Below are 14,729 nucleotides of genomic sequence, written 5' to 3' on the forward strand. Positions count from 1 at the left end.
TGGAAATATAGCCTAATAAAAAGCTTTGTCAAGATGTTCTTAGGCAGACAAACAAGAGAGATACATCTATGACTTGAGTGGGCACATGACTATGAAGGTTAAAATTTTGGCAAAGATTCCTTTATCTTGCTTCCATAGTATTTCAACCATGTATCATCACTCTAGTATGAGCTTCCACACCAAAGCAATAAAGCATCGCTTCTAACTTTATATTACCGCCATGTAGTCCTCCTTCTTCCACACCCAATTGAATTGGCTACAAGCCCTCCATATAGGGTCCAGAGATTCCGAGTACGTGATGACTGTACACTCAAGATCTCTTTCTCTTTCTCCCCCCTCAACATACCCCCCCCCCCCCTCTCACATGCACCCAACCACGTTTTTTAACCTTGGTGGCCCTTTGCTGCTAGCCTTAGCACACGGTCTCCTCCGGCCTCCGCTCGGCTAGATCTGCAGTTGAGCGATCGTGGCTTAGTCTTGAGCACATGGAGGGGCGACTGTGAGCATCAACGAAGAGGAGGTAGATGCGTGTAACGTTCAAAGGTGGGAGCTGCACTAAGTGGACGCCAAGCAGTGAGTCAGCTGGCCGTGGAGGTCAAGCCCTAGCTCCGGCCAGGAAAAAAGTGCATTACACGTGGGCTCACGCCCCTTTCTTCAGCGGCTGGCCGGTGCTGCCGCACCTATGTGCTTATTGCTTTTGAACCATAATTTGAGCAATTGAGTCTCGGTTTCGAACCAAAAGCAAGGTTCTGCAAGCTGTTGGTCTCGCCGCCGCTCTGCGCAGGGAGGAGGCCATGCCCGCGCTTGGAGGTTCTTTTTACCGGCGCGCTGTTGCCTCCTCTTTGCGTCGCCCCAGCTCATTGCCATTCCATCGCACTGCTGAAAATTTATTCTTTCGAGATTCTCAAAACTGTGAGAAACTCCTTCACACTGCAGAACTTGCATCCGCTTCATTTTTAGCAGCAACAACGCCGGGTACTGCCATAGCCCGAAATAGACATGCCTCACTGTGTCATCACATTGGCTATGGCAACCGAGTCCTTGGTGGAAGATCCAGAACCCCGCAGGTAGCAGAATCCACATCCCTTCGATGGTTGCATACCCATAATGGGTCTTGCGCACAAGTTTCAATCAGTAAACTGCATTGTGTGGGTGGAAAAAGGATTTTTTTGGAGAGGAACACTTTTCCCAAGCAGGGGATGTGCGCCATCAATGTCGGGTGCAAGCTCCCTTTGAATGCAGGCCAGAGAATCTGTGTTTGCCGAGCATTTTCTTCTGGTCCCAGAGCGACACCTCCTCCTAAAGAGGTTAAGGCTGCCCTCTCAGCAGCCCCTGTAACCGATTCTTTTGCTGCTATTGTAGTTGCTCTGGACTCTGTTGTTAAGGTCTTCACAGTTTCTAGCAGTCCTAATTATTTTCTACCATGGCAAAACAAGCCTCAACGAGAAATCACAGGGTCAGGTATGGCAACTCTTATCACTATCTCGTTGTTTTCTGTTCTGTAGTTTCCCTTGGGCAGGGGAGGAATATATTTTGTGCCGCATCTGGTGGCAACATTACCCTTTGAATTGCCATGAAAATCGCATCAATAAGGATGTGAAGCAGTTAGTTCAGTTGTAAGCCTTGAAGCAGCGCATTCATTTTTAAATAATTTATAACTATAAGATAAAGGTGAAAGGGATTGTAGTGCTAGGTGTCAGATAATGCTAGTTTCCGGCAGATTAGAGTCCGGAGTAGAACTCTTCTGAAAGCTTGGAAGACTTCACAGTAGAAGAATTGACTGAATAGACATGCATCTATGCAAAGCGGTGAAAATTTCAGCTCAGGAGTTTCAAGGGGACCCAGGCAAGCGTCGATACAGACTCTCCAACATGCTACCATTTCCTAAGGGAGCATGGAAAAAAAGAACGCTGGAGCTCCATTAGTTTTGCCATTGTTGATTCAGAGCAGGAGAATTTGCTACCCTCCTTACACTCTTATGATTCCACGTTCTTGTTGCTCCAGGGTGGCTCCAATACGATGTCAAAGTTGGACGTGCGATAGCGTAGAGAGAGAATACACGAGAGAGAAAGAGGGAGATTCATAGAATCAACAAATTTTGATGATTTATATGATGGGGCAAGGGTTTCTTATGTACACTCCAAATAAATTTGCCTTCTCAATTTCACATGTCAAATAAGCTAGAAATACCTAAAAATGGAAAACAAATAAGAAAGCTCAAATTTGGGCATTCACTTGAGATGCATAACTGTAAGAAATTTCCTTAGACTTGTCTGGAAAAAGTGAGGGGAAGTTGCTAAACTAGCTATATCTTAAAGAAATATAATTCTAAATGAATTATTGGAAGCAATTGAATTCATAAGTGAGGGTTTTTTGGATGCGTTGTCGGAAAGATGTCATAGAACTTCATAGACAGAATCTCTCTCTTGACTCGCGAGTACGGACTAGTGCGTTCATTCCAGAGGGATGATGAGATCACTGCGAACGAGAGTAACTATTTGGCCACCACGAAGGGATACTTTTGATGCATCATGTCCGATGAGTGATGTAATAGGCTTGGGCACCCCAAGCAGAGAATTTGATACAACACACGTGAGAGAAACTAAAAACAACTTAACAAACTTGAACAAAATTGAGAGAGAGATGACACGGCACGGCTAAGTTCCGCGCCCAGAGAGATTGGCCCCAATGACTGGCGCCCCTTTCGGTATTTCTTTATCATTGATGCTACAATGTATGAGGGTCCTCAGCTTTGCCAAGCTCTTACAGCTTCACATAAGGCGAGAGTGAGGCCCTGGCATTTAATTTATAGGCCCATGGCCTTCTAAAAGCAGTTACATGAAAAGCTGCAAGTCCAAAAGCATCTTGGGCCCAAAAGCTAGCTCTAGTAGCAGCCAGTGCAAATCACGAAAATCCGTACGGTGCCCGGTCAGCAGCCAGTGGGAATCGCGGGGGTTACATACAGCGTTGCCATGTCAGCTGCTCGACACAATTTTTGAGTTCTTGTCACGTGTGCACTTCACTTGCGCTACGTGGACATGCTTCTGCTACAATCTAGCGTAAGTCTTAGCTTAGGACCTAGCATGGCACTTTGTGAGCCTCTAGCAGGACGTGTATGTCCAAGCTGGTCATAGTTGCATACCCTCTCTTGCACAGTTCAGTCATTCCAGCTGGGCATTTACCGCGTGTGAACCGCCCCTTAGCATGGTATTGTTAATAAGTGAATTTTCAGCCTGTTTCTTCCTTGGTAGTGAGGGCTGATTTGGGACTGCTCGACCTAGCCTCATGCACCTGTAAAGGGAGCTCTTCGGCGCTAGAGACGGGAGAGGAGACAACAGGAGAAGAAGGGCCAGAAGCCTTAGAGCTTGGAGGGCCAGAACAGCTAGCATTTTCAACCTCCTCTCCATCAGTGTTTTCAGCCTTGATCATCAGCGTTTTCAGCCAGAACAGCCAGCAGATTCAGCCCGTCGTCATCCTCGGCAGTAGCATTCGGCCCTAGCCTTGTCATGGTTGCAGATCCTAGCCATCGACATCGCTAGGCATTCAGCCATAGCCTCCCGTCGTCGTTGTCGACACAGTACCGCAGCATCTAGTACCCCTTGTGTTCGGCTTGGCTCCTGCCTAACTCAGCATAGGGATTCTTAGTACCCGTAGTACCCCATAGAACCCCTCAGTACCTCGTCGTCGTCGACATAGAACCCATCAGTACCTCGTCGTCGTCGACATAGAACCGATTAGTACCTCGTCGTCATTGTCATCGTCGTCGACATAAAACCCATCAGTACCTCGTCGTCGTCGTCATTGCGTCGACATAGAACTCATCAGTAATGCAATTCCCCGTAGTACCCCAATACCCCGTAGTACCCTTTAGTGTCTCAGTAGTACCCAACATTAGTAGCATCAATACCAGTACCCAGCATTAGTAGTATCCGTACCCATTAGCATCAGCATCTTAGCATTTAGTCATTGTATCAACATTGTGCAAGAATAAAGAAAGTACTTGCTCTGGCAACGGATAATTAAATGCTTGCAAGAGGTGGTTCACGTGCAGTTTGGGGAAAATGAGCCCATGCGGTGAAAATGCTTATGCTTGGTGCTAGGTACTAATGCTACATGCTATGGTTTGTGCAATCAGAGGGTATGCAGCTTCTAAGTGCCTGGACATGCACGTCCTGTGTACATTCTCACAAAGGTGCCATAACACTTTCTAGGCTACCTAAACCCTAGAAGTAGGTAGAACTTGTCCACATGCACATAGGGTTAGATGTGCACGTGAACACTGCCTAGGCTACCTAAACCCTAGAAGTAGGTACAACTTGTCCACATGCACATAGGGTTAGATGTGCACCTGACATCTCCCCCTTTTCAAGGTGAGGTACTGGTACCGAGCTGTATGGCATCTGTATAATCTGCCAACAACTCTTGGGATCCTGCGAAGCACTCTTCACCGACCCACTCTGTTGCGTGGGTCCCGTGATACTTGAACTTCAGGAAGGTCTGTAGTGCTTGCTTCTTTGGGCTGCGCGGAAAGCGACGCAGAATGATCTGCTTGGGCTCCAATGCTTCAACTTCGTCTACGATCTTGGGTTCTATCTTCTTCTTCAAGAATCTCCCCTAAGGAATATCCTTGAAACCCCTTCAAACACAACATCATAGACGTATCTGTTCCTTGTTGAGTCACTGAAAAAGACTGCTTTGTAAATGGCTGTGTATGGAATGCAGATGAACAATGTGGGCGAGTGCCAAACCGTTCACCAAACATATGCCAAAAGTGTGATCTAAACTTGACTTTTTGACCTAAAATGGTGAAACACTGTGTTTTCCTTGAATGCAAACTCTTTATCTTTTCTAGAGTACTGTTCATGCTTCCGTGCTCATCCGTGAGTGAATCATGTGCATCGTGCAATATGGCGTGCCTATGAGAAGGTAACACATAAAGACGATGACGAAAATACAAGAGACCGTCACGAATGAGAGACTTGGACAATGCAAACTGACTAATCGTGTAAACAAGAGGTACTTCCTGAATAGGTTCTTTAGACCTTGACTCGAGAGCCAAGATCGGTCCTAGCGCATTTCACGAAAATCCATACATCTGCCACGTAAGCAGCACAAATTGCGGAAGTGCCTATAGTATGCCACGTGACACTGCAACGCAAAGCGTTCGTACATTTGCCATGTCATCATGCTCCACGCAATCTGTGTGTGTGTGTGTGTGTGTGTGGGTCTCGCTTTATTTAATCTCTTTAGGTCACTTGGGCCCCATCGGACGGGCTCCCGTAAGTTGGTGGGAGAGGCCACTTGGCAAGACTCTGTAAGTTGGTAAGACTTCTTTTGCTTCTTCTTCTTCTGTTGCTTCTTCTTAGGGTTTAGGCCCCTTGGTGAGGATTTGCAGGTTGGCTCCGTTCTTCAGTGGCTTGACACGTCAACAGTTTGTGACAGAACCTTCTTAGCACCCTCGATTACCTCAAATGTTGCCTTCCCCGTCGACATATGAACTATGTTGTTGTAGGCAAACTCCACCAAGGGCAAATACTTTTCTCACTAAGCCTTTTGATCTAAAATTTATGACTTCAACAGTTCCAAAACCACTGAATTTGTATCTTGTCAGTCTGTGGGTGGAACGAGGACGAGAATTGCAACCGTAGACTAAGGCATACCATGTAATTGGAAAACATGTGAGAGACAATTTTACCAAATGATCGGGCTATGAATTGAGCCTGCTTATTGAATCTGTCGATGATTGTACAAATGCCATCATGCCCACTCTGAGTCTTGAGGTAGATAAAAAATAAAGTCCATTGCTATGCTTTCCCATGGTCGAGAAGGTATGGGTAGAGGCCGTAGAAGAATTGGTGCCTTATTCCTATCAAACTTGACCTTTTGGCATACTAAACAGCTGCGAACAAACTCGTCCACATCCTTTTTGAGCCTTGGCCAATAGGAGTAACGCTCGATACCTCTTAAGGTGGTATCAATGCCGATAATAAGAACATAGACCCAAAAAGCTTCGAACTTCATGGACGTTTTTCAAATCCAGCCAATCACGAATGGTCTCAACTTTGGCCGGGTCTATCTTTACACCTTCCGCTGAGACAATGTGTCCCAAGAAGTGTATCTCCGGCAAGAAAAACTCACTCTTTTTCCCATTACCAGTTGATGTTGCCACAGTGCCTGGAAAATCTGTAACAGATGGTGTGTGTGCTCTGTGTCACTCTCGGAGAAGACGATGTCGTCGAAAAAAGGTGCCCACAAATTATCTTTACTCTCAAAAAATTCTGTCCATCATGCGATTGAATGTAGCTGGAGCATTCGTAAGACCAAAAGGCATCACCAAATACTCATACAAACCAAAAGACATTTTGAAAGCTGTCTTGTAGACATCCCCAGGTGCAATTTGGATCTACTGATAACCACTCTTCAGATCAATTCTGCTAAAGCAAGTAGAACCCTGAAGGCTGTCTATAATACCATCGATCTCGGGGATAGGGAATCTGTCCTTGACGGTGATTTTGTTGAGAGCTCTGTAGTTAATGCACATTCTTCAAGATCCATCTTTCTTAAGAACCAGTAACACAAGCGAACAAAATGGTGAAGTACTAGGTTGAATAAGACCCTTGTCAAGAAGCTCTTTTACTTGATTCATAATTTCTTCATTTTGGGCTCAGCTAACTTGGTAAGGTGGCCGGTTCGGTGGTGTACTGCCTAGAATCAAATCAATCGTTTGATCTTCAGGACGCTAGGGGAGGTAACTCTCCTGGTAATCTTCAGAGAAGCAATCACCTTGAGCTTGCAAAAAATCTTGTTGTTCCTTTTCAAGGTCGGACATATTTGACCTTTGACTGTCATTCAACTCTTTCAAGAAGACCGAGTAAAGAAAAAGACTGGATTTCATTAATTTGGAAATGGCCGAAGCCGATACAAGTGGGACGAACTCGCCCTTCAATTTTACATCAAGTATAATCTCTTTACCCTTCTCATTCTTCAGGATAGCTTTTCTTGCCCTATAATTGACCACTACGCTCTTCTTGTGGAACCAAGGGATTCCTAACAGAACGTCACACCCTTTCAAAGGCATGATGAAGAAGTCCTCGTGCCCTAAATACCCTTGACAATGCAATTGTAGTTTGCCAATGACAGGTGTAATGGTAACATGTCACAAGACTGGCACCACGTGCCAATAGAAAGAACAGACTGAACAACTTTAAGCACTTCAAATAACAACAGAACTGAAATAGAGAGAGATGACACGCGACACGGAGTGGTAGAATTCCACCCCAGAGAGTATTGGCCCCAAACCTTGGCGCCCCTTTCTGTATTTCTTTATATTGCATCAACACAGTACAAGCCGGTACCCCAGACTCTGCACCTTCTCCAGGAAGCATGCCAGAGAATGAGCCCTAACCTCATATTTAAAGGCCCTTGGCCTAAAATGCAATTACAGTGAAAAGCCTTCAAACTCAAAAGCATTTGGTCCAAAAGCAAAACCAAAAAGCTGCGAGCGTAATTCACGGAAATCTGTACAGCCTGCCACGTCATTAGCCAACGCAAAACGTGGAAATCTGCCTGTTGCCCTTAGGGTTAGGGTTAGGGTTTTCAGAATTAGGGTTTGCAGGTTTTAGGGTTAGGGTTTCCAAAATTAGGGCAGGTTTTAGGGTTAGGGTTTCCAGTATTAGGGTTTCAACAGTTAGGATTTTTGGTAGAAATTAGGGTTAGGGTTTTTGCTCTCGGGCAACCACGTCATCACTTTGTGACACTTCTTCTGTTACTTGTTCTTCTTAGGGTTTAGGCCCCTCGGCCGGTAGCTCCGTTCTTCAATAGGTCGACACGTCAGCAGGTTGTTACATCTCCCCTTCTTGAAAGAGAGTAATCGTCCTCGATTACAGCATATCTGCAAAACAACTCAAGTCAGCTCAAAAATTTTCGAGGGACATTCCGAGGGACAATCAGTGTTAGGTGTAGTGGAATGATTGTTTGAGCTTCGCTCAAGATGAGTGCTCCAAACTGTGCTCAAGGTTCCTTTTAGTTCTTATGGAAGGGAGAGCCTTCCGTTCTTAATGGGAAGTGCTATGATCACAAACAAAGTGAATGGACACTGTGCGTGCAAGTGTATGAGACTGAGAGATAGAGAGAGAAGAGAGATACGACACCAGAGACGTTGTAAAACCCTCCTCTGAAGGCCCCACTGTCGTTGGCGAGAGTGGTCTACTTATTGATTGTACAAGTGGTACAATGCGGATGCAATGGACTGATGCAACTTGGGACTATGCCGACGACGACGACGGGGATGGCGACGACGACTTTAGGGCTGAAATCTGCGGTCTTTTTACTGCTGTCCAAAAAAGCTATGGGCTGAAATCTGCTAATCTTCTATCTGCTGAATTTTGACTCTATGTCGGTGAGGATGTCGATGAAGACGATGCGACGACGACGCGCTGAAAACGCAGATGCTGAAATCTGTATTTTCCGGGCTGAAACTGTAAACCTTGCGGAAACTGACCGTGCGGCGAGGAACTATTGCAGGAAGGTGAGATCTGCGAGGTTCGGGACTTGATCTGCGATGTCTGACTGCTGAAAACTGAAAACGCTGATCCTAGGGCTGATTTTGTCGCGATTGATCTGCAAAACGCTGAGGTTGCTGGCAAATGCAAAAACGCTAGGGCTGAAAATGGAGTTTCTATCGCCGGGATTCTGCAGATAGAAAAACGCTAGGCTGATCTGCTGTGGTCTTGTCGCCGTGGCTCTGCAAATGCGAAACGCTTGCTGATCTGCGGTGTCTTGTCCAAAAACGCTAGCCAAGATGCTGTGGAGCAAAAACGCTAGAAGCCTTTGGGGTCCTGCTGAGAAGGTGCCTATTGAGCGGTGCTCCTGCTGCCTCTTCTGCCAGAAAGTGCTAACTTGGGTTTGCTTATATATTAACTTAGCAAAATTGCCCTACCCACTTTTGTTGGAAAGTCACTTAAATTAATAAGTGAAAAATGCCAAAAATAGGTAAAATAGGCTAAATGCCCTGGAAAATTCCCCTGATTGATTCTGATGGGAATGCTTATGATCATGATGTGTGCAACCAGAGGATATGCATCTATACTAAGTGATTGGGCATGCACGGTCTACGAATAGACTCACAAAAAGTGCCAGATCACTTCTAAATCTAGATTGACTGGACTGACTGAACCCTGATCATGCTGTAGCTTGTCCACGGATACATAGGGTTGGATGTGTCATGTGACATCCTCTCCTTTTCAAAGTGAGGTACTGGTACCGAACTGTATGGCGTCGAGGGAGATCGCCAATAGCATCCGGAATCTTGGAAGGGACTCTTCGTCGGCCCACGCTGATGTGTGGGTCGTGTGGTACTTGAACTTCATAAAGGTCTGCAACGCTTGCTTCTTTGGGCCGCGCCGAAAGCGACAAAATCTTTTGAATCTCCTTCCTTGCTTGAACTTCGTCTAGAGTCGTGCTTCTTTCATCTTCAAGAATCTCCATGGCTGAAAATTCGTGAAACCACTTCCAACACAAAAACATGAACATACCCATTACATGTAAAGTGAGAGGAAAAAATCTTGTCTTCGCTAAGGACCGTGTATGCAATGTAGATGAACATAGAGACGGAGTGACAACCCGTTCATCAAACACATGCAAACAATGAGATTGAATCTTTAGCTTATGACCTATAGCAATCAACTGTGGCAATTCACAACGGAAATGCCCATGCTTGGTGCTCATACTTTCATGTGCTCTGTCTACAACGGTGTCATGCCAAGGAAGAGACATGGAATGTGACTTCCTGACATACATACTTTTCAGCTTTTCATGAAAAATCCGCATACATTCGTGCTCATCCATGAGAGAAATGTGCTAACATACAATATGTCATGCCTAGGAAAAAAGGATCACATAACGATGCTGACTAAAATACAGGAAACGATCACGAATGAAACATTCGAACAATGCGTGCGTATCAATTATGCGAACACAGAATACTTTCTGTGAGGGTTCTTTGGACCTAGGCTCGAGAGCCAAGATCGGTTCTTCGGGATATATCGAATCTTCTTGTGGGGGATCTGTGGACCTTGACTCGAAAGCCAAGATCGATTCTTCTTGATTGATTGAATCTGTAACGAGGTTAGCTTCGCTAGAAAAACCATCCACTAACACATCATCCTTGTGAACAATCACGTCATCTTCATGCAACTCATCATGCTTGTGAGAAATCACATCTTGATCATGCAAATCATCATGCTTGTGAGAAATCACATCTTGATCATGCAAATCATTGTCATTCAAATCATCATGCTTATCATCATCGTTCGATTCATCATCATGCTTATCTTTGTCATCCAAATCATCATGCTTGTCATTCAAATCATCATGCTTATCATCATGCAAATCATTGTGCTTATCATTGTCAATCAAAACATCATGCAAGTCATTGTCAATCAAAGCATCATCATGCTTCACACAATCATGCAAATCCTGTGTGTCATGCTTTGGAGAAGAAGAGATTTAGAGAGTCTCCTTTTCCCGAATCTCTTGCATTTGTGCCTGAGCTTGAGAAAAGAGTCGCAAGAACTCTTCCCTTCTTGCTTTGTTCTCGCGATCAAATTCTGCTTGTCTTGCTTTGTTCTCTGCTTGTCTTTCTGCGCGCTCACGATCCAATTTGGCTTGTCGTTCTTTGGCTTCCAAGCGTGCTTGCTCGTGCTCATGCGCATGGCTGCCATTCTTGCGGCATTTCTTGCTTCGCGCTGTAAATTCTGTTCCATAAACAACAGCTCCAACTCCTCCATTGGAGTTAGTGCAATAGTTGTCGTAGATGGGGAAGGGTCAGAAAAACCTCCTGGCGGGGAAAATTCTTCTTCGCCTCTCTCATGCTCATCACCTCCAAGCTAAGTATCCATTCCGCTTCGAGTGATGACCATTTTGAAGTCGTGGGTTCTTGGGTTCTTGTGGTCTTGGGTTCTTAAGTTCACGAGGAACTTGGGTTCTTGCGGGTCTTGAGTTCTTGAGGTTCTTGAGGTTTTCTTTCGCTTGCAAACCGCGTTTGAGAAGGATCTTCTCTTCACCCGAGTTCTACTCCTTTCCGCGGGCACACCTTGGCGGCCTTGCGCTCTTACCAAGGTTGCTTTTTCCCACCTCACGTCGATTGGCCGGCCGCTAAGTGCATGGTCTGCTCTTAATGAGTGAAAAGAGACACAAGGGGAGGCTGGACAAGCCCTTCTTTCTTGGGATTCCTGTCACTCTTCAACAAAACACGATTAGGAATCGACACGCCCAAGCGAACTTGGGTTCGTGCAACCTCAACAAGCAAAAAAAATTTTGTGGTTCTTTCCTTGAGTGATACAGATGCTCAAGGTTCCTTTTAGTTCTTATGGAAGAGAGAGCCTTCCGTTCTTAATGGGAAGTGCTATGATCACAAACAAAGTGAATGGACACTGTGCGTGCAATTGTATGAGACTGAGAGATAGAGAGAGAAGAGAGTTATGACACCAGAGACGTTGTAAAACCCTCCTCCGAAGGCCCCACTCTCGTCGGCGAGAGTGGTCTACTTATTGATTGCACAAGTGGTACAATGCGGATGCAATGGACTGACGCAACTTGGGACTATGCCGATGACGATGACGGGGATGGCGACGACGACTTTAGGGCTGAAATCTGCGGTCTTTCTACTGCTGTCCAAAAACGCTATGGGCTGAAATCTGCTAATCTTCTATCTGCTGAATTCTGACTCTATGTCGGTGACTATGTCGATGACGACGATGCTGAAATTTGCGTTTTCCGGGCTGAAGCTGTAAACCTTGTGGAAACTGATCGTGCGGCGAGGAACTGCGGCAGGAAGGTGAGATTTACGAGGTTCTGGACTTGATCTGCGATGTCTGACTGCTGAAAACTGAAAATGCTGATCCTAGGGCTGATTTCGTCGCGATAGATCTGCAAAACGCTGAGGTTGCTGGCAAATGCAAAAACGCTAGGGCTGAAAATGGAGTTTCTGTTGCCGGGATTCTGCAGATAGAAAAACGCTAGGCTGATCTGCTGTGGTCTTGTCGCCGTGGCTTTGCAAATGCAAAACGCTGGCTGATCTGCGGTGTCTTGTCCAAAAACGCTAGCCAAGATGCTGTGGAGCAAAGACGCTAGAAGCCTTTGGGGTCTTGTTGAGAAGGTGCCTGTTGAGCGGTGCTCCTGCTGTCTCTTCTGCCAGAAAGTGCTAACTTGGGTTTGCTTATATATTAACTTAACAAAATTGCCCTACCTACTTTTGTTGGAAAGTCACTTAAATTAATAAGTGGAAAATGCCAAAAATAGGTAAAATAGGCTAAATGCCCTGGAAAATTCCCCTGATTGATTCTGATGGGAATGCTTATGATCATGATGTGTGCAACCAGAGGATATGCATCTATACTAAGTGATTGGGCATGCACGTTCTACGAATAGACTCACAAAAAGTGCCAGATCACTTCTAAATCTAGACTGACTGGACTGACTGAACCCTGATCATGCTGTAGCTTGTCCACGGACACATAGGGTTGGATGTGTCACGTGACAATCAGTTTGCTCTTTTTATTAAGGAGTTAGCTTCTCCTTTCTGCTCTTTTGATCAAGGAGTTAGCTTCTCCTATCGGCTGTTTTGATCAAGGAGTTAGCTTCTCCTTTCTGCTCTTTTGATCAAGGAGTTAGCTTCTCCTTTCGTCCAGATCGGAACTCTTGATATTCCGGCGTATAAAATTAGCCATCACACCCAGACCGTACTGATCTTCCACGGGTGTCTTGGTGCACTAAAATTACATACACAGGCAATCTCATCCAATTAGGAATATTCAGTAGTTGGCACATCACAATGCAACACAAATGCTTACATATGCATGTTACAAGACATAGAAACATAAAGCTGCCGATGAACACTCCTCCCGCATAACCTAACAAGGTCCGGGCCGGGAGATATTCAACGACTCCCTCATCACTCCTCCCGCATAACCTAAAAAGGTCCGGGCCGGGAGAGATAGAGACCTTTTACAACCAAACGTCCCCCAGACCGCAGCCTGCGTCGTTTGGAGGTGCTGAGAGTAAGCACTGCTTAGACTTCTTAATACTCCTCCCGCATAACCATCCAGGTCTGGGCCGGGAGTCACAACAACAATTACTTTACAAGCATACAACCAAACGCTCCCCAGACATCGGCCTGCGTCGTTCCGAGGTTCAAACAATACCAAAACAGTATTTCTCACTTCTCCACCCTGGAGTAAAATCACCAATCATTGAAACCAATATCAAACCAGAGTCAAACAATTCAAATTAGCACCCAAATAGGTTCAAAACAGATACCATCTATTTCAAACAAATTCCAAACAGGATCACCAAACAAGATCAAACAGAACTCAAACTTAAAAAGAAATCTTGACATCAGTCGAGCTCGAAAAGTCGACTGACTTTCCATCTTGAAACTTGCACCAAAAATTAGGGTTAGGTTCCTTCCATGAGGTCGTAGTCGAGCATAGCATGGTCCATCAGCTCTTGGACAGGCAGTGTTTCTTTGGCGGTGATGGTAGTCCCAAGAGATAGCAATCACACTGAACCTCCAAGGTCATCTGCTCGTGAAGAGACATCTATTGAGAGATGTCAAGAAATTTCAAGTTATAATCTGCTAGGGTTTCCATGGCAAGCATTTCAGGATACCCTACTCTGCTAGAATTTGCACTCCGAAGGAAGATGTCAGAATACCATATAACTCATTTTTTTTTTTTTTCTTGAAAGCTTGCCAAGTACTTGGAGTATGCTGCTTGGTAGCTGTAGACATCAACATCTGCATGGCACTGCTTCTGAGAAAAACAGTGACTTGAAACAAATCTGGATCCTTCTCTTGCAAGTGATCTTAATTGGCTTATGCGCTGTAAGACATGAGCGGTGAAGACGGGAGCGCGCCCGATGCGCGATGAAGTAAGGGTGGGAGTGGGTGATACTCTGATACCACTGTCACAAGACTGGCACCACGTGCCAATAGAAAGAACAGATTGAACAACTTTAAGCACTTCAAATAACAACTGAACTGAAATAGAGAGAGATGACATGCGACACGGAGTGGTAGAATTCCACCCCAGAGAGTATTGGCCCCTAACCTTGGCGCCCCTTTCGGTATTTCTTTATATTGCATCAACACAGTACAAGCCGGTACTCCAGACTCTACACCTTCTCCAGGAAGCATGCCAGAGAATGAGCCCTAACCTCATATTTAAAGGCCCTTGGCCTAAAAAGCAATTACAGTGAAAAGCCTTCAAACTCAAAAGCATCTGGTCCAAAAGCAAAGCCAAAAAGCTGCCAGCGTAAATCACGGAAATCCGTACAGCCTTTGACGTCATCAGCCAATGCAAAAGGCAAAAATCTACTTGCTGTCCTTAGGGTTAGGGTTAGGATTTCTGCAGTTTTAGGGTTAGGATTTCCAAAATTAGGGTTTCAGCAGTTAGGGTTTTGGCATAAATTAGGGTTAGGGTTTTTGCTCTCGAGCAACCACGTCATCACTTTGTGACACTTCTTCTGTTACTTATTCTTCTTAGGGTTTAGGCCCCTCAGTCGGTAGCTCCGTTCTTCAGTAGGTCAACACGTAAGCAGTTTGTTACATAACATCTCGTTCGGGTGCCGCTAGAATTGCTTCTGCCGGTGGTCCCATTTCCTCTGGCGTAATTCAAAGTTGAGCCGCCAATTCGGTTGAGATAAAGTTAGCCTTGGCTCCTCCATCGAAG

The 14,729-nt window shown here is 45.4% G+C and overlaps 1 protein-coding gene across 2 annotated transcripts in view; it reads left to right on the forward strand.

Annotated features, from left to right (window-relative positions):
* Window positions 1–696: 696 nt before the first annotated feature.
* LOC147454127 (protease Do-like 10, mitochondrial) overlaps window positions 697–14,729 on the forward strand; it is a 113,131-nt gene continuing 99,098 nt past the window's right edge. For both annotated transcript variants that reach the window (XR_015188593.1, XM_086516133.1), the window contains exon 1: window positions 697–1,461. Coding sequence is in view for 1 of the 2 variants with exons in the window: in XM_086516133.1 (XP_086372259.1) it covers window positions 795–1,461 (667 nt within the window). In the remaining variant the exon portion in view is untranslated. The remainder of the gene's footprint in view (window positions 1,462–14,729) is intronic.

The sequence above is a fragment of the Adiantum capillus-veneris genome, chromosome 7 (genome assembly GCF_014529385.1).
Source record: "Adiantum capillus-veneris isolate H3 chromosome 7, ASM1452938v2, whole genome shotgun sequence".
Taxonomy (NCBI): Eukaryota; Viridiplantae; Streptophyta; class Polypodiopsida; order Polypodiales; family Pteridaceae; genus Adiantum; species Adiantum capillus-veneris.